We start from the raw sequence: 20,937 nt of genomic DNA, 5'->3' as shown, positions 1-20,937 counted from the left end.
ACCCCTTTGTATAGCTCAGCTGCATTAAAAAAAGAATGATCAGAAATTTTTTTGCTAATAGTTGTTTGTACACTGCTTATGCATGTACTGCCCATTTGTACTTTTTTCCATATAACATTTTCCAACTCAAATGTGGGCAGCTGCTCTTAAATCCCTTAACTCATGAGAAATAGGCCACATCTTTTTTTGATTCTGTCAGATGATGGCTCATTTGTCAAAACGCTCTACTTACAGCTCCAATGACCACTTTGCAGTTTAAGGGCAGTGAAATGGAAAATAAAAGAAAAAAATTATACCAGGAGAAGTAGAAGTTGTGCGCCTGAAAAGCCCTGCTTCTTTGGATTTGCTAATATGCAATAATAAGAGTGTCCAATTCAACAATAGACATGCCAGTATCTAAAAGTTCATGAAACTATAAACCCATACATAAATTATCTATTATTTCTTGCATCAGAAACTCAGTAAGAGAATTGAGTCAGCTTAGTTATTGAGACATAAGTGATTCTATAAACAATAAAGAGGCAACCAGGTCTAACACCTTCTCCACAATGCTTCCTTGCATTGAAAAAGAAAAACAGAATGACAAGGAGAGGGAAACACCGTTAGCAGGCAGCCTCTTTCCAGCAGGCAATATCAGTAAAGCCAAGAAACCTGAAAAAATACCCCAACAAATTCTTGCCAACTCTGCTGAATTCTTCCCATTGCCTTCCATGCAAGTCTTCCTGTTCTTTGTCCAGGCTGACAGTGGAAGTGATGAGTAGGGAAGGGCTTTACCACTGTAAACTGACAGTATTTCTTACAGAAAGCAGTTAACCCAATGCTGTGCTTCCACCTCTAGAAACAGGCAGCTCTCTAGGTTTTAGAGCAGACTCTGGACTACTGAGAAGACTAAATATTTTAGATTTAGATTAGTTTTTAAAATATATGGATTAATTATGACAATTGAATAAGCTGCTTGTGACTTGCAGGGATTTGGGGAACATATGAATTACAAAATTCATTGGAAGAGAAAAACACCCAGTTGACTTTTTAACCACTAAAATTCTATGTAGTAACATTCTTGTTTTAGTTCTCTCAACAGGATGTATTGATTTTGATACTTTTTTTTCTACAGAAATTACAACAAAATTAAGTCAGTATTTCCATACATTTTTATTGAAATTCTCTATAGCATTATTTTCCATTTTATTTCAATTAATTAGAGGGTAGTAGGAAAAACAAGTTAAAATTTCTGATGTCTAGGGTTCCATGACATTTGAAGATAGAACCTGATGCCATCCCTCCCTGGGCTCAGTGTACATTAAAACAGAAAGAGTTTCTTGCCTATTATATAATTTTGGGTACAGTCTCTCTGTCTCTCTTTCCTCTTCTCATAAAATTCATATTACACTCTATTTTATCCAAAAATCAATGATAGGATGATGTTTCAGACACCCACGGTCATATCCTGCCATGTTTTCATTTGCTAATCAATACCAGGGCAGAGTTTCCAGTGAAGAAGGTGTAACACAGAATAAACCACAGCTAGGGCACTGTAGGAATCATCTGCAGCATAATACCAATTACAGGAGTAGCAGCTGCAGCTGGAGATGGGGAACTGCCCTTCCAGAGCTGGCAGTGCAATCACTGCTCAGAGCAGTCAAGGCATAATGCTGAGGGGGGTAATGATTTAGATGAGAAAATAATAAAAAAGTATTTTTCATGCTTAATCAACAGGAGGGGAGGTTTAAATGTGCTTCAAAAGGAGAATGGAGATGTGAATTTGAAGTTCATAATTATTCTAATTAAAGATAGGGTAAGACTAAAAGATAGATTGCAACCTTCCATGCATGATGAAGCTGGTTCACATTTAAACTACATGAACTTTAATAGGAAAAGGACGATCATTAACAATATTAGGAATAAGAAAAAAAAAAGTAATTTTTATTAGCTTACCTGGTGAAAAAAAAAAAAAGAAAAAAGAAAACAAACAAACAAACAAAAAAACCCCAACAAAGAACCCAAAGAACCCCAAAGAACCAACCCTCCCCAAAAAAACCCAAACAAAACCAAAAACAACAACAACAAAAAACAACAACAATAAAATTCAAACATCTTTTAGTCACGCAAGCGGTGTGCTTCATGTATTATTCAAAGACAGTGCAAATAATAACTCCATATTTTCTTCATCCCTCTCCGTACCTGAATAGCAAATGTGATTTTGAGAAGGGGTAACATACACTAGGGCTTTAACCCACTAGAAAATCATACAGAAAGGACTAAGGTGACTCACAAGGGTGCACATTAAAAACTTTCAAAACACAATGTTTGCCATCAGTTTCACATCAAGCCCATCTTTGAAACATGTTAAAACTCATCTCTTTTCCTAGCAGACAAATTCAAATCTTTTTCATCATCTATAGGCAAACATATGTACAATGTGTGTATAGCACTTCAGTAGTTTTATGGCATTTTATTTCTCATTTATACAGCAGCCTTCCTTTAATGCCAACATTTATTACTGTCTTTGGAAGTGCCCTCTGTCCTGATAAACTCATAATTTTCCTTTACACTCACTTTTGGAGCTGTCATGTGTTCTCTGATGAAATTTATCTCTGTGAGTGGGGAAGTTCAGATGAGGAATGGTGTTTTCTTTAGTTTGGAAAGATTTTCAGTACAATTTAGTGGAGCATAATGAGCTCAGCAAAGCTGAGTTTAGAGTTTCTGGAAGCTCCATGTCTAGCCTAAACAAGCTGTCCTTGTCCTTGATTCCACTGTGTGGTCAGTGAAGGAAAGCTGACATTTTCATGATGAGGACAAACTGCTTTTTAGATTTCTCTCTCTCTCACACACCCTTGCCATCCAGTCATTTGTAGCAGGAGCTTCAGCCATGTGTTCTGATTAGATGCTTGAATTCAAGAGCAATTAGAGTTCAGCCAAATGTGGGAGAACTCACATTCTACTTTCTGCACTTTTCCTTTGGGATTTATAGCTACTTTATATGTCCAGTTGGAGAATCATTTTTGAACTGAGCCTGAGGTTGTCTCTTCCATTTAATTTCTTATTTTCTTAACAAGTTAATCATTTGGTGACACTTTATTAAGAGGGGAAATAACTAAGGACAAAAATGCAATTATGAGCACCCTATGAAAATTATTAATCATAGAATCCTGTAGGTTGGAAAAGACATTTAAGATCATTGAGTTTATTGACCTAGCTCTGCCAAGTCCACCACTTAACCATGTAAAGTTAATTTTGAAGGCAATATCTAAGCTTGATGAATAAAACATACATTTTCTGATAGTTTTTAGTGGAAAATGTTCTATTTTTGCCCTCTTCAAAGTCTCCTCCTCCTCAGTTCATGACTAGAGAACATAATGAGATCATGCATTTTTTCACACAGTGTAAACACATTAATGAGCTCTGTAATGAATACATATAAAAAAACTCACTGAAATTATCTGCCCTGACTAGACAGAAACCCATGGTGACAAGCACACCATCAGGATTCCACAGAAAATATGTCTAAACAGTGTGACAGTGCCTTGGGAACAGGTCCTTCAGTCAGGAGGACATCACTTCTATCCCAAGCAGAGCAGCTTCTCCTTGGAGGAAGAGCTTACCCACTGAAACATTCTGCTGTGATAGGACAGCTACACTGTTTTGGGAATCCAAAGCAACTCCCAGCTATGCTGATCTATGTTTACAGCTCAGGGCTGATCACTTCATTTTCTGTAATCTAAGTTCCATTTTCAAAACTAGTAATTGCATTTAGAAGCCATCACCAATCTGAACAGGACTTGAACAATTTGGAGTGACTTACTAACTTCCTCAAATCATGTGACCCTAGACATCCCAAATTTAAAAATGAATCTCTGGAATTTTCCTCTGCTTTGAAACAGGAGGTGTTCTACAGCAAATATACTGCAATTAAATCTTATTTTCAACTCCTAAATTCTGTGTACACAATATGTTTTACTTTCTAACTAAAATTGCGCCCTTCCACCATTTTCTTCCCTTATATTCTCCCAAACTGATTTTTCCAAATTCAGCTGCTTTTTCTATTACAGAGCAAGCTAAAATATTAAGGTATGAGTTGAAAGCAAGGTTACTAAGAGGGATTCAGATCACTACATGAATTATAGCAGCTTTTCTTTAATTATCCAAACAAAATTTGGTAGAAGTATTAGTAGAGAGACACAAAAAAAAGGGCAGCAGGCTCAAGGGAATTGAATCAAACTGACCAGAACTGTGAGACATCTGTATGGACAGGACAGAGGTATCTGCTGTAACATTCTGCTCTGCTGCTGTTTAATTAAACATTTTACCATTTCCATTTTACCATTCACACAGCGACAGCTCAAAAATAACCCAGTATTAGTGGGATAATGGAATGGAAAAAAGGGAGCTGGTTTGGTTTTAAATTCAGTAAGAAAGAGATGCTAACACGATATCAAGGGATAATAACTGGATATGGGTTTGGCTACTACACCAGAGTGCTGAATTTTATTACCTGGTTTAAAAACTCTTTTTTTTTTTTAATATATTGCAGCTACCATAAAGTGGTCAAAATAGTAGCAGGTTTCATTTTTTCATTGGCACCTTGGATACAGGTATAGATTGATTTCTTAATTTTTCCAAGAAATTTCTCTTTCTTGTAGCCTCTCTTTTTAATCTGTAAATCAGCATATCATATACAGAAGTAAAATAGCAGTCAATTAGTAATTTTTCATGTTGAAAAAAAAATTCACTTAAACTAGCAGACAGCTCTTGCACTAATTTCAGACTACATGCTATTTCAAAGAGACAGCTATAAAAAAGTGTGTTATTATATGTTAAAAATAAATTAACTGGAAAGGTATTTTCAGTATGGTTTGTATCATCCCTGAAAACATAGTTAACAACCCAAGAAAGTAATCAACCCTGTAATTAGACATTAAAAACTAAAGAGATGAATAAAATTCCAGAAAATTGTATTATGCTGTCCTAAAAATAAAATATGTCTTAAGCAATCATGCAGGGGAAATAATTAAAACAAGATGACAAATAGCACCAAAACCACTTCAAGTATTTGACTGTCAAAGGATCTGATCGTCATAAACTGATAAAACTGTTTTTTACAAACCTGTTTGGAATTGCTCTCCACCTTCTGCACAAGGCTTTCCCAGCGCTGAGCAAAATTTTCGAGACGACTTTCCAGCTTTTGAGCCACTGCTTTATTTTTCACAGCTACAAGGAGATCTTGGCTGAGCAACTTCAGCTTACTCATCATTTGCCTTTTCATTTCTAGATCTCCTTTTAGGATCTGTTAAACAAAGTAACAGAAAGAAGAACACACATTCATACAAAAAAAAATAAAAGAAAAAAAACCAACAAAAACCAACCCAAACCGAAACACCCAAAAAAAAAAAAAGAAAAACCAACACACTTAGAAGAAAAATCACAAGGAGAACATCAGAAAGAACTGAAAATGCGTTAAGGGCTCCTATAATTCCATAATGTTGTTTCCATAAAAACTGCTGGAAGAGCTTACACAGCAACATAACATGGCAGGTGGAGCAACTCCAAACTTCACAGCAGGCTTCAGGTGATGACATGAATCAAAAGGCTAACAGTTGTGTAACAGGAATAACCTTAAAACTGCGCTCATGTTAACAACTATATCAACATGACAAACAATCGTTCTTAAATGTGTCAATGTACTTTGTTATATATTGCATATTGAAAGAAGAGCTTCCTAGAAAAGTAATATTTGATCCCAAACCAGGATTAAAACATGCAAACAAAAAACTCCAACCAAACTCCAAACAAACAAAAAAAGCAAGAAAAACAACCCCCCAAACAAAGAACACAAACAAACAAAAACCAAAACACACTGTGCCAAGGGACCTTGAAACTCCTGAGATCTATACATGCAAGCCTGCTTATGAAACAGACTATTCACAGGTCCAAGGATCATCCACAGCTCCAGTTCTTGCCTGGGTTTACTTTTTAAAGTCTTAACTGGTTTACTCCACTGATTTTCATTCCTTAAACATTTGTTCTCTACACCCTAATCCTGTGACTATAGCCAAACTTTGAATTCTCTGTGCAGTTGTGGATTGCATTCTAATCCCCAAGGCATGAAAAGCAAAATCAAGCAAGTGGTTAGACAACAAAATTCAGTCTACATATACTTTCCTACAGCTATATAATCCAAAACTGTAATTAAAAATGCAACTCAACAAAAGAAAGATTCATTGTCTTTGTAATCAGCACTGTTTCTAATCAGATTTGATTTGAAACATCATAATTACTAAGGGTAGGTACAGTTAATATAAAAATTTAAATTGATGTATCCCTGAGAAGTAGAAGCTAACTTCATACTGAAGAATCTCTTTTCAGAGTAGTAGGAGACCTAACAGATGGAGGAAAGTAGATGCAAACCAGTTTAGCATGTTAAATTTCAAGCACTGCTATATTTGACCTTTTTTTACGCCTACAGCGTCAGAAAAAGATCATGTGGAAGCCACCATACGCTGAGTGGAATAATAAAAAATGATATCCTGTGAAACATTAGTTAGTTCTGAGGAGCAATGTTTGATTTCCAATCACCCCAGCCCACAACAGCTGTATTACACACCCAGAGCTCAGCATCAATCCAAGACACCTGGAGCACAAGCAGGACGTGAAACAATATAGAAAGAAGGATGCTAAAAAATTCTTTTAAAGATACTTCTCACTGCAAATTAATATGCTTTTGTGACAGCTACAGTCAATCTGGAAAAGTATACTGGGAGATTCTGTTTTCACATTTCTTCATTAAAAACCTCTCAGTGTGCCACGATAACCAAAAATATGCTCTGGGTTTTTTCCAGTGCAATAATAGATCTAAAATAATAATAGTAACTGCAAAATATGTATTTTTCCAATTTGGAGGACAAGACATGATAGCTTGCTTTATGAAATTAATTATCAAATACATCATTCATAACTTTTGCCAAGTACATACTATAAACCCTGATATTGGAACATTATAATGTGATTTCCTTATTTTTGGTAATGTGGTTCTATTTTGGGGGTTTAAGTTTTTATTTCTTGCTTTTTTCTTAAAGATCAAAATCTTTGCTTTCTGTAATAGTAGTCTAACCAGCAACACCCACTGCAAAGTTAATTTTCAGCTGCAAATAAATTTATTCCATTCAAAAATAGTGTAATGTCTAACTTACTTTCTATATGTAAAAAAAGCCAAAAATGTTGGGTGAAGCAAGATATAATACTATAAATATATAGAGGTAGATCTTGTATACTTGTACACCTTTGCAAGAGCTCTCAGGATTTGTTGCAAAAAAAAAGCCAACTTCATTTTACAGACTACAAAATGTAGGCCTAGGGCATGAAAAAGGATCTATCAAGCCTGTGCCATACATGGCACCAAAATATCACCCCCGTTCTGCATTCTCAGTGCATCACATCTTCCAGCTCTTCCATGTTCTGTTTCCCCCTGCACCATATGTAAGAATTAAAGTCAATTATAGAGTCAGCGAATAAATGGCAGGTGGAAAATTTAAAAACAAAACAAAACACAAAAAGCCCAGCTGTTTTAAGGAATTATTTTAAGAACTGGAGCAACTACCCACTGAACAGTTTTTCTGACCTTTAAACTTGGAAGATCCCAGAAGAGAGATGATGACAAAGATAAATTTTCACATACAATACTGAATAAATCCTTTGAAATAAACTGCAGTCTGTGGAGAACCCTACACCAGAACAGGCAGGCGTGCTCTGAAGGAAATTGTGACCCTGTGGAGAGCCCACACTGGTGCAGGCTCCAGTCTGTGGACATTAATGTGATATAAAGTCAAGTTTTTTTCCCACTGTGAACTGTATCTCAACAGATTCTAAAGGAACTGTTTCACATCAGTCCCTTTAGAATGCTTAGGGCCTTGTAGGAAGGTTGTAGAATTTAAAATCAACAGTCACTATGCTAAATGGTTTAATAAATCATCTTCAGAAATCTCCTTCCAGTTAAAAAGACTGGCTAAAGAACACAACCATAATCTGGCAAAATTCTGCACATAAATGAAGCAGAAACATAGGCTGGAAGCTTTTATGCCATATTACAATATCAAACCTAAAATTCTTAAGGTCTAACAGGAACAACTAAAGCTGTAATTTTTTGCTGGAATGACTGGACAGCTGTGGGATCAAATATTGTTAAGAATATAAATGTCTTTATTCTAAGTGAAAAATTACATTTTTATTCTCTCACAGACTTGCTTCTACAATTCAGACCTAATTATAAGAGTGATCTTTGGTGACAGCTTCTCCTCTACTACATTCAAACACATGTCAAAATAAAATACACCAAAATACAGGCACAATGTGTCAGGGTCAGGAGAGTATGACCCCATTTTTCCCTTTTCTAAAAGCCAGTCCAAGAGGAGAATATATTCCCTTCAAAAAAAACATCATATGGCTGACATATTAATAAAAATTCCTGAAGTTTCAGACAAGATTAAAACAGTAAATTGTCAGACACAAAACTTCTAGCAATTTGGCATTGTGTGAGTGTCAAAACACATACTGATTGGAATTTGGTAATGACTGCTACTAGATCTAAAACGTCAGAGGGGAATTCCAAAAGTAAAAGCTACTGTTCTGCTCCAAATCGCTAAAGAGGCAGTTTTCTTCTAGCATACCCCCAATATTTAAATACCTAAACAATTGCATTATGAATCATGTTTCTGAAAAGATCAAAGTTATTCATGTGTAAAAAAGAGTAAGGTGCAATTAATAATCTCCAGCTGCTCTTTTAAGGATGATATGATTCTTTTTGAGGTTCAGGGCTATGGATAAATAATTTTATTTACTATTTTTTGTTGTTCACTCAGTCTTCTGAAAGACCACAATTATTTCATGACAATAATACTTAACCATTTAAACTGGCAGTATAATTTTAAAATAATTTTAACGTCTTAAGAGTTCATTGGTGAAACTTATGAAAATACTACAAAAGTGTTTCCTTTTTAACACCATATTTTCAAGCAACTCTGAAAGGTATCCAAACTGGCCCTATCCTTAACACTTGCAAACCCTTAACAGTCTGCAACTTCACAATTTGTGACAAACATTTCAACCCTCTGTACCTATGTCCTGTAGCAACCTTCTGAAATCCAAAAGTATACATTTTTTGAACAAATTTGAGTTTCTTGTAATACATTTTTCTTAATTAAGGTACTCCAAAGCATCCTGAGTTTTCTCTAATCTATTATGTGTTAAAAGCCTGGCTTGAAGTCAGCTTCAAGACTGCTCACACATTAGATTGCTAGAATTTCCAAGAAGTATATAAACTGAGGCAATACATGTTTTCCTTCCTTTACAAAGAAGTTTACTTAATCCTAGGCAATCTTTAATGAAAATCCAAGTCTGTACTTCTAAATGCATATTTTTATATCCCTAAAGTGTTGCAGAAAGAAAAAGAAGGGAGAGAAAAAACACAAGCATATGTAGCAGCGTAATAATTAGTGTCTCAAGATTATGCTAAAAAACAATCTTTTGGTTCTTAAATTAACTACTGCGTTATTCTATGAATCAAAGGAAGATCTACCAGTAAGTCTGGACCAGCTACAATGGAATTAATCAATTGTCTGTGAGTTCATTTTTTTTAAGCTTTATACATTTGTTTATGTGAGGACAAAATGAAGTAAATTTTACAGGCATCACAGTTACTCAAACCTCATAGACATCGTGGTATTTTTATCAACCCAGAGTCAGAATGCTTCTACTTTTAATACAGAATTATTAAAAGGAAATAAATACTAAATTAATTTTTAAAAATATAAGGCTGAGCCTTAGATAAATATAGCCAAACTATGTATATCTAGTTAAAATATTTAATGAACAATATGCAATTAATTGGTATTTCATATTTATTACTTAATAATTAATGATAGCTAATTAATAATAAAATCTTTTCATGTCTGAAAAGATCAGCAGGTTTTTTTTTCCTGATAAAGCAATAATTCACCTATTTTAACCAAAGCATGGACATGAGTGCTTCCTTTGTCCTAAACAGCACATAGAATATTATTTTCTTCACAGAGGTCCTACTGCTGTAAAGCCATTGGCAAGTCTAGGCTGCCATAAGTTTTTCACCTCTACAGGCACAGCCAGACCTACATTCCCTCCATAAAGACCACACACGGTGGAGAATTTGCTGAAGAGTTGGAGGATGTGGTGAAAAGGGTACATATTGTGCATGTAACTCCATTTCTGATGCTGAGTTGAAAACTAACCTAATTGTAAAGTTGTCAAGTAACCTAACTTTACGTATGACAGGGTTTGCTGAAGGATAACTTATTCATATGCAAATTCCTCTGCACATATGTATATACTCTTACACAATATATACACCAACAGTATCAACAAAGAAACTTTCACTGTTAAAGTATACATATTTTTAAGACACCAAAATGCTATTTTATTTCATGAACTTTTGTCCAAAGATACAACCCAGAAAAACATCTCTATCTATTGGTTCCTTTATCAGCAAGGCTATGCATCAACCTATTCCATCACAGGAGGCAAAGCCCACTCCAAAGTATGAAACCACATGGTCTGAGAGTGGGGTAAAGCCATGTGCATGCAGACTCAGATTAAGGAAGCTGAACATAAAAACAGAAAAATGAAAAACACTTACAGCCAATTTGCTTAGATTGGTCAGCATTTCATTCTGATCTCCAAAACCAGTTGTATGAATTTTGCTCACAGCATCCTCCTTCTCAGTAAGCCATGCGTCAAAAAGGCACTGAAATAAAATTGGAAAGAAAAAGCTTCAGTCAGGCCTTTCATATATATATATATATATATATATATATATACAAAAAATAAAATATATTATTATATTTCCTATAATGTGTTGAAGAACATTCCAATTTATAACTTCTTAAAAAAAAAAAGCTATTCACCTGCTCTTCTGCAAAATGCTGCCATTTACGAAGAATATCTTGCAGAAGGACCCATCGTTCTTCTGTCCATCTGCAGATGGCTGCCCACCGTTTTCCAAAGCGCTGGAGACAAAGAAACACAAAATTGTGTTTAGCATTTGTTTACTTTTTTATTCCTTAACAAGGAAGCTATTTTCCCTATTGCATTGCAAAATTTTTATGGAAATATTTTCTTTATTCACTTTTTTCTCAGGCATTTACCCTTAAAATATGTTGCATATCACACTGAAATGGATTTTAGCCCCATTTGAAATAAAATCAGAATGGAGAGAATAGGGAAAGCAATAGATCTAAACACTGAATATTTTAATACTAATCTACAGATAGTTTTCTAGCAAGTCTCTAGTACTACACTTTGAAAAACTCTATTCAAAACTTTAAGATGCCCAAAGCAGAACTACTTGAAATGTAAACACGATGGGCAAAGATGTGGCCAAAGCAAAAACAAAAAATTGGCTTTTAAGTTGCATCATCAGTACAAGTGGTCAAAGCTCTTACCTTTTTAAATACTGCAATGTAAAAAAACCCATGCTTATAAACTTCCACATGAGCACAAATCTCACTGAGGTTTCCCGCGTATTTGTACCATTTACTACTATGCATGTATTTAAATTACACAAAACACCAACCATCTTGTTCTCTTCTCCCTTACTTTAGCTGATGATAGAAAACTTTTGCAATGATTTATAGTGACTTAATTACCCCTGGACATCAAATGCAAATTATTCAGCTGCTCCCAAATTAAAAAAAATCTCTTATAAACACCTGAAAGATACTCTGTATTACTGTATTCTTAATTTTTCATCCACTTAAAAGCATATCCTGACAAAAAGACAATAGTTTCTTCCCTTTTTCCTATTTAGTTATTTACTTCATTACTCTTATGGAATCCTAATAACTTGAGATATGATATAATGCTATATCTTTTGTATTTACATATTCCTCATAGAGATCATAATTTAATGTTAACAAAAATACAACAACCTTTTTTTTTTCCTCAATAATTTGACAAGATCTTTTATTTTAATAAAGTAAGCAAAATGACCAAGTAACTGCACTGATAAAAGTGCTGATTCTGTAACCAACCTTAAATCTAGTTATTTCTCATGAGAGGCCATAACAACCATACACTGTTTGGTTGAGTTAAGACATGAAATTTCAAGTTCAAAATATCATGTTAGGACTGTAATTTATAAAGCAGTTATTATACCAAATCACATGGTGCTCAACTTTCACTCTCTATTCACATCAAACAGTAGCCTGTGTGATGCCCACAAACTCAAACTGCTCCAAGTGTTCCTGAGAAAACAAATTTTCAGAGAAATTGATTGAATCCACACTAACAAGTAAAATGCCCTCCTGTAAAAAAAAAAAAAAAAAAAAAGCCTTTTCTTACAGTCCTAACACAAATTTTTAGAGAAATCTGCATTCAGAAGATTTTTTATTTTTTCTTCTCAGAGAACACTGAAAGAATATTTTATATGACTATCAAAACAGAAGGGGAAATATTTTAGTCTGCTAAAAGGTCAAAGTAAGGAAGCACAAGAACAGAAGAAAATGAGTAAAACATAACTCTTGGGAACTCTGGATTAAAATCATGTACTGCAAGCCTGCAACTAACAGAATTTGATAAATGTTTTTCTAATCAGGTAGCATTATCTACTTTTTGAAATAATGAGAAAAGGTGGAAAAATGTTTTTGCCTATATCCAAAATTAATTCTTTACAAGTGAATGTTTAACCCATTCATAGAATTTCTACCAAAAACCACTAAGTTTTGTGTGCAGTTCTCAAGTGCTCATCATTTCATCACACAGAGTGGGAGAAACAAAGAGGAGGAACTGGAAGCACGGGCCATGTCCCACAGCTGTGATGTTAATGAGATTTGATGGAATGAGTTGGAAACTCACGCTTGGAAATCTGTGATGGAGAACTCCAGGCTGCTCAGGATGGAAACTATTCTACAGGGAATTAGCAAAAATTTCTAGATCAATATGGGAGATTTCAACTTCCCAGGCATCAAGCAGGAATACTGGTGTAAGGACCTGGTCTTGGAAATGCCTTTAGTCTGTAGCATGTAACTTCCTGTCATAAGTCCTCGTGAGTCAACCGAAATAGTCTATTCATTCTTTAACATTCCTCACTTATTTTGATGTATTTTTACAAGAACAGCCCATATTTCATCTTCAATCAGTGGACAGTACCCTGAATAATATGAACATATAATCCTGGAAAATACACTCAGCTCCTTTCCCCCAGCAAGTGAATAAGCCATCAAGTAGTATTTGATACACTTTATACAGATTTCTTTCTAGCACCGACCCTGACCCTTGAAGCCTGGGGAAGCCACTAATTTGAGCTAGCCCATAAGAGTCCTTAAGAGACCTGTAATCTGCTGGGCATAATTATCGAAAAAAAATCTCCCTGCATTCATGGTTTCTGTATATTATCCAGCCATTTCTCTGAGCTGAAGATAATTTCCCCCATTTTTCCTGTAGAAAAGAGTCAGAGTACAGCAACAGCTTTGCTACTAAAGTGGTTTGATTTTGCAGCACTAAATATAGATTTGAGCCTTATCCCACAGCTGCCTTGGTAAATCTAAGGATTGAGTTTAATTGGGGTCTTGCAGTTTTAAGTCTAAATAGAGGGTTCTCAGTAGCAGCATAAACAGAGCCTCTCAATATGTCCCACATTGATATGTGAAGTAAGCAAAGCAATGCAAAAGTAGTTTTAATATTCACACTCACCCAGTCTAGCTGTAGCCTCTCAAAGTACCTTAGAGGGACAGCTGTTTCTAAGAAAAGCCCTGAAATTGTGTTAATTTTAGTTTTCCAAGCAAGGGTAAATTTTCAATTAATATTTTTTTTCAGTAGACACTTTTGGCTTCTATGCCATTAATTGCCTCTTAAATAGATATGTTTTTGAATAGGCAATAAAACTTAATAACTTTACTGTTGAAAAGTAAGAACTGTTGAAAGAAATGAACTTTACTCTTCATTTAAAATCAGCATAGATTCTTGTCAACTTCCTGAGACACCTCAAAAAGTTCCTTTTAGGCTTTAAAGAATTGTATCATACAAGCATTTAAAAAAACCCCCAACATTATATGCGTAGATATTTATATGTATGAAAATATTTCAGGAATCACCACCTCAAAAAGAAATGCAAAACTGAATTGTATCTGCTAGGAAAATGCATCTTTGACTATTACATGGAAATAAATCCTCATTTTATTCCTAATCTGATCCTGACCAGCACCTCAGTGAGCCAGTCTTATTAAGCTCTTTTGTCTGATAGTTCATGCTCTTGTTTTGTTCTACTTTTAGAAGTCAGACTGACAGATACATAATCAAGCTTGGAACTTTACCCCATTGTGCTCTTTGTGAAATGCTCTAATGGTTGTGCCTGTCAACACATTTTATCTCCTGTGTTTATATTCAGACTGCAAGTGATATGGAAAAAAATATTCCAAACAGTTCCTGTACACAAAAAAGAGGTGCAACATTTCACTAGGAGAGCAGGTGGACTGTGGTACCTCCCTTCCCCTGGGCATTCAAGTATAAAAGTTTCCACACCTCCCTATCACTCTAAACCCTGTAGTTTTATATCTGTACTTGGGTTTTATTAACATCTGTAATATTTCTACATATTCTTTGACTTACAGAGCAATCAAATTATGTTTTCTCTCAGATTCTTCTGTAAGAAATTATGAATAAAGGACATAGTAAAAGAGCAAAGGTTCTGTTCCCCAGCTCCCCAAGTTCTGCTCAGAGAGCCTGTGCTGCAGGACAAGGGGACTCAGGAACTGTCTTTCTAGCATCTTTCAAGGAATGTACTTTTTCCAAGACAGTAATAATTGGTGTTTTCTGCACTAGTACAGTTACAAATTGTGTATTTCCACTGTGTTTAATTTACATTAATTATTCGTGATATTTCGTTTAGGTATTGCAGTATTGCCTGAGTGCTATTTCACTCTTTATTCCAATATGGATCAGCCACAGATACTGTGTGTTGCACAGGATACTAATGGTACCTTTCCAATGATTTTAATAACATGGGATGAAGCTGTGTCACCTAATGTTCCCTTATTCTTCCTTCTGAAGATGCAAAATTAGATTTTCTAACAGTTCACCAACCTTTCGTTTGTTTTTCACATTATTAAAAACTCTAATTTCTACATCTTCTTACTCATGAAGTGCCATAAATATCAAATAGTGTTAATTATTTTCTCTCTTCTTCCATTCAAGACATTTTACAAGTTTAGTTTTGCTTCAGGAGCCATGTTCTTGCTAGGGATCTGCTTTATTACACTGAACAGTTCCAAGGAGCTGGCTGGCAAGATATTCTGGAAGGTTAAGATTATTTTGGGCAGGTAGGTGCACCACAGTTCTGACACTTAAGATGAAGTCAAAAGGAATTAATAATTATGGAACAGTGGAGGTTGTATTGTTATCTTGGCTGGTTGTGCCCCTTTGGTGACTAAATAGCTGCAGTAGAGAAAACTCAGAATTACATTTGATGTGGCAGGGCTCAGCATCTTAGTAAAACCTACTCTAAATCCTAATTACTGATTTACTGGTATTGGTACCCAAATTAGCTACATTCAAGACAGCACACAGGTATCTGTGTGTGCTACAGCTATGCCTGCTGGAATGTAGATAACTTCTCTAGAGGAACCTTGGGTGTTAATGATTTAGAACCCACAAACTCTAATTTTCTTAGGTAATAAAGCAAAATTAAAGAAAAACAGTTGCTCCTTTCTGAAAGAGAAAAATAGAAAGAATCTTGGCTGTAATATTGCAATTCCTCTTGAGCTCTGTCCCTGGAGAGCTGACCACAACTCAAGAGAACCCTCCTTCAAAGTATCTCAACATTAATTATCAAGTTTCATTTATCCAATTTCATTCAGAAGTTACAGCAAGAGCATTGGAATATAAATAATACAGCAACAGCAATTTTTTAAAGATGCAGGTGAAATAGTGAACTTTTACTATGAGCAAGTTAATATTTGAAAAACTTTTATAATATCTTGGCTGCTAGCCCTATCACAAATGTATCTCCAATGTGTCTTTTAAAGATACTCAAGTGACTGTATTTAGAAAATACAATTAAGTTATACTTCCCTCCTTTTCCTAAGAAACATAGCCATGAGAAAATAATGGGAAAGAAATTATGACTTTCCTCTCAAAACTGCTTTAGAAAAATACAGAATAATCTTAATATTTCTTGATAACCATTATTTGACTACAAATTATGATCCTGTAGATCATGAACACATTTACTATCTGGTTTTGCTTTTTAAAATTTTCTATTTCAATTTTTTGGGACCATCACTGCCATACAGTCATTACCTGAAGCTGCTCTTCCAGTGCAGCAGTAGCTCTGTCACCACTGTTTTCATCTACCACCACTACCATATGAGTTAGGGAATTCACTTTTACTTGTTCCTGCTCCAGATCTTCTTGAAATGCCTATAATAAAAGGATATATGTTAGAAAATGTGTTCCAAAATAAAAAAAAAACCACCCAAAAAAAGTGTACCATTGACTGATTAGCTTGCATAAATGACTATGAGAACTCCAGAGCTTAAAGTTACTTGCAAGTCCTAACTCATATACAATATTCCAGAATGAAAATTGTGCTTGAGAAATAATTTGTTGAGTTTATGTAGCTGATTTACAGATAGTCACATAATATGTATACATACCAATAGGCAGCAGATTTTAAATAGCCACTGAATTAAATTTTGTCTTTCATAATAATGCATGAAAAAATTTTTTTCAATATTGTCATAATATAAAAAATCACATAGGTTTCATTAAACAAGCACATGCTAACTTCAGTTTGGTACCCTACAACATTACTCACATAGGAGAAAACTGCTCAGGAGGTGACCCACCATTAGGAAACTCATGCAGCACCCTACTTACACTCACTGCAGAAACCAGGAAACTAAACAAGAAACAAAAGGATTTCATGATTTCTGCACACCTGATGAAAAAAATTCCTTGTCCTCTTGTTTCTTTTCCCCTCACTTGCCATAAAAGATGGAACTCCTCCTTTGCTATACTTAACAAAATCAAGACCAGCCCAGCTCTGGCACCAGGGAACTGAGCTGCCAGACCTATTTTGTCCTTCCCTTGCTCTGGCGCAGCAAGAGGACACAGAACAAAAATGGAAGGAGCTAAAGTGGTGTTGGTAATGAAAATTAAAACCACAGAGAAGACCTCATACCACTCCCCTAAAAAGAAACCCAGAACCCCAAGGTATCCAGGACTCCATCTTGCCTGACACACTTTTTAGGTGTCACTAACTTGCTTCAAACAACAAAATAATTAGGGAAACCAAAGTCCTGGATTATGCTCTCAGTACTCCAGCCAAGTGTGTTCTAGGGACTAATGCATATATAGTGGGATAGTTACAGCCTGAAAAATAACGTGTCACAAGAGAAAGCTTGATTGTGTTACCTACTATGCTGAATTTCACAATGTTGTGGTTTTCTGCTGCTTTTTCAAGTGGAGTAACTCACTCATGTATGAAGTCCTTGCAGAACATAAGTTCGTGCATTCTAAAACTCTTTCTCATAAGAAATATTACTTTCATTTAGAATTAAAAAAAAATTAAAAACCAAAACATAATGTGGTTGTAAGCAACAGGAAATGAATTCACAGAATACTTTGTTTTTAGGGCATAAATATCTTACCACCCATTTCAGAGTTAATTTCTTTCATGGGCATATTGAGACAATATAAGAATCCTCCTTTTTCTGACTTTCATGCCTGTGAGTACCATTTGCTTCAGAGAGCTAGACTATAAAGCAATTCTCAAGGACTGTGAAGTATACTAAACTGTTAGAGTCATCCCTGGAATTTAGACTTCTCAACATTTTATGATGCAGCTCTTGAGAGGGAAGAGGAGGCAGAGCAGTCATGGATTAGTGTGTATAATGCAGCTCACTTCCCCCACATTTAACCCCCTCCTGGAGCCAAACAAATTCATTGCTCCCTAAGCCATGGACAAGGTGACTTTGATTTCCTTATTAGCTGGAATCTGACAGATGGCATCCCAGAACAAAACCAGAGTTAGCAGGAGCGGATGGCACTTTGTAGGTGAGAGTCTCACACACATTGTGAAAGACTTGAGAAGTCAAGGAACAGATGAACCAGAAAGTTGACTCATTATCTAATCCTCAGGCAGATTCAATTTACTCTGAAGTAAAAGACTGTTCCTTGTAACCCAAGTGTCTATTTTTACCATGAAATTCATTGGTGAGAATTGTTTGTTTACAGGATCTTGTTGGAACAGGAATTTATGATGGACAGTTTCAAGGCAAGAGCACACTCTGTTCAAATAATTTAAATGGTAATTTCTAACAAGTTGCCCTGAGCTTATTAGGGAAATAGCAAAATTTCAGGGACTTAAAATGTAAGATGGATGTAGATGTTGATGAATAAAGATAGCAATAGGAGAAACTCATAAAACTCTACAATTCCTTTAACTCCTATCTATCAGATAACAATTTACACAACTCAAACATAATCTAGTTCAAAAAGAATAAAAATGACCACCAAAGTCATCTGAGTACTCAAAGACAAATCCATCCTGATATTTGGACACTGAAGAACTGTCCCCTTTTACCTTTGAAATTAACTCGAAGTACTAAAAATCCCGGCACTAAAGACTTAGATATTTTTAGGAACTTAATGAAACTATAAAAAATCTACCAACTATATAGTATATTAATAATACATAATAATTATATATATGGTACAATAATAATAAACAATAACTGGAATAATAAAACCAGTGCAATTAAAAGCAAAATTTTAAAATTTATTCTAACATTTCCAAAACCATATTCTGCTTGGACAGCTCAATAGTCCTTAGATTTTTACTGAAAAGTAGCTGCTTCCTTTACAAAATTATAAGGAATGGATAATTGTAAGAGGAGAAAAATACTTAAAATGCTACTGCAAAAAAAAAATTACTGAAATTTTTAACTAATCTTCCAAAATATATTGACTATGCCAGATTTCTTGCCAGAACTCTGTACATTCCTAATGAAATAAAATTTTCTTCTTCACCACTTCAGTCCACTCAGAAAATTTTCAGTACTATCAAGATAACAACCTCATATATTTTAGACCTAAGCAGCATGCTGGGAAGAATGTTATGTTTTTTCTATGCTCTGATTGCTGGCTGCCATACCCAATACATATTAGTGGAGCTTTTTTTTTGGTTTCTTTTTGATTTTTTTAATATGTCCCAGCAGAGAAACTGAAGTGTCAGTCACAAAAACTCGAGACCAATATTTTGCAACATCATTTTAAAATACATAGAATAAAGAAATCTGATGTATGGAAATCATAACTCAAAGGGGGATACATAACATGAAATAAATGAGTGAAAAGTACCTATTAATGAACAGGTAAAGAGAGGAAGGCAAAATTATAAGGGTAAAGAGGAGACAGAAGCACAATGATACCAACAGAAACCTAACATGTTTGCTGGTCTGTTTCATCTGAAATGATGATTGCTTTTTATATCTTCAAATTTTTGCTTCCTCTTATGAATTTACAAAACATTGTTTTCTGATACAACCAGACTTATGTGAGCCTTAGAGAAAATATGAATGGTTTGGGGTTTTGTTTTTTTATTTGCTTGTTTAATGATGAAGCAATAAATGTCCTATTAAAAGTCCATTGTTTTAATTCTTGCTACAGGAGGTAGCTTTGCTGTATGCAAAATACAATAAAATTATATGACACTTTCTCTCAATAACTGAAAGAATGGAAAACCCTCTTCTTTGACTTCTGAATAACACAAGGGATAGATGAATACAAATGTAATTAAAATTAAATCCAAACCATTTTATTTCCAGCATTTCTAGCTAAATTCCCTTTTGCACATGAAACAGATTTGAGAAGTAATACACATAAATAAATAACGTTCACTACTCAACACACCACAGTGAAGAACAAGCATGTGGAAAAGAGATTTCTGCATATCTTCCCTCAGAATCTTCAAATACAAGCTAATTACCTATTTTTCTCAGTATCAGAAAGAAGCAGCATAAAGAGATTGCATAAATAAAGGTATTGCATTTTATGTTAGTATTCAAGCATAAAATGCATAGAAATAGGAGTAAAGTTATTCAAGTCTTAGTACTGATGTATTCAAAATCTTTCATGTTCCTTTCTCCAATTCCCATTTCATAATTACCTTCTGTCTCTCTTAAAAAGAAAATGTAATGTCAGACACTGTCTTTAGCTAGCAAACTCACATACTGAAATGCATTATCTCCTCACAGGGCAAGCACAGACAGCACCAACAGCAGCAGGAGCTGCAGAATTTGTATTCTTCTTCAGTAGCACTCCTTAATCAGAATGCAAAGAAATCATCTTTAACACACAAGTGCATCATGATGTCTTTTGCAGCTTTTGACCTATTTTTAAAAGAACTGTAAAAGCTGATTTCAGTTTGAATTGTTTTTCAGGATGATCTGCCCTCTAAAACCTCGATTAGCACTGACACAGGCCAAGAAGCATCAGGTGTTAAAATCTCTCAAGATACCATGGCAAGGAACTGCTTTGAGCTATTGATGTAGAGACATTAAAAGGTCATCATGTTAAATCTCCACCACCTCAGAAATCACCTCTGTTTTCTATATTTTTCTGTGTTTCTTTATCATCATCATGTGCTGTAGACACATATATACATTTCTTTTTAAATCTAAATTAACATGAAGCAAGGCATTCTAATCCAGTAAATTTATTCAAACTACTACACAAACTACCCTCTCTCTCTTTTTAGTTCTTATTTCTTCCAATTAAAAATTACCCTTACATAATGTGGGATAAATTGGCCAAATTCCATCTTATTAAATTCCATCTATTCCTGAGTTTGGTTGGTTGCTTTTTTTTTTTATTGTTTCGATACATTAACAAAAATTATTTTCTACTGCTAGAATG

General features: G+C 34.7%; 1 protein-coding gene across 7 annotated transcripts in view; it reads right to left on the bottom strand.

The window, feature by feature from the left end:
• Positions 1-20,937, bottom strand: part of DMD (dystrophin) — a 1,148,514-nt gene that overhangs the window by 680,759 nt on the left and 446,818 nt on the right. For all 7 annotated transcript variants that reach the window (XM_030961382.1, XM_030961390.1, XM_030961407.1 and 4 more), the window contains 4 exons: positions 16,318-16,437; positions 10,929-11,030; positions 10,661-10,768; positions 5,105-5,284 (listed from right to left, as the gene is read on the bottom strand). In XM_030961382.1, coding sequence (XP_030817242.1) covers positions 5,105-5,284; positions 10,661-10,768; positions 10,929-11,030; positions 16,318-16,437 — 510 coding nt within the window. The remainder of the gene's footprint in view (positions 1-5,104; positions 5,285-10,660; positions 10,769-10,928; positions 11,031-16,317; positions 16,438-20,937) is intronic.

The sequence above is a fragment of the Camarhynchus parvulus genome, chromosome 1 (assembly GCF_901933205.1).
Source record: "Camarhynchus parvulus chromosome 1, STF_HiC, whole genome shotgun sequence".
NCBI classification, from domain to species: Eukaryota; Metazoa; Chordata; class Aves; order Passeriformes; family Thraupidae; genus Camarhynchus; species Camarhynchus parvulus.
This window is presented reverse-complemented; position numbering and strand designations above follow the sequence as displayed.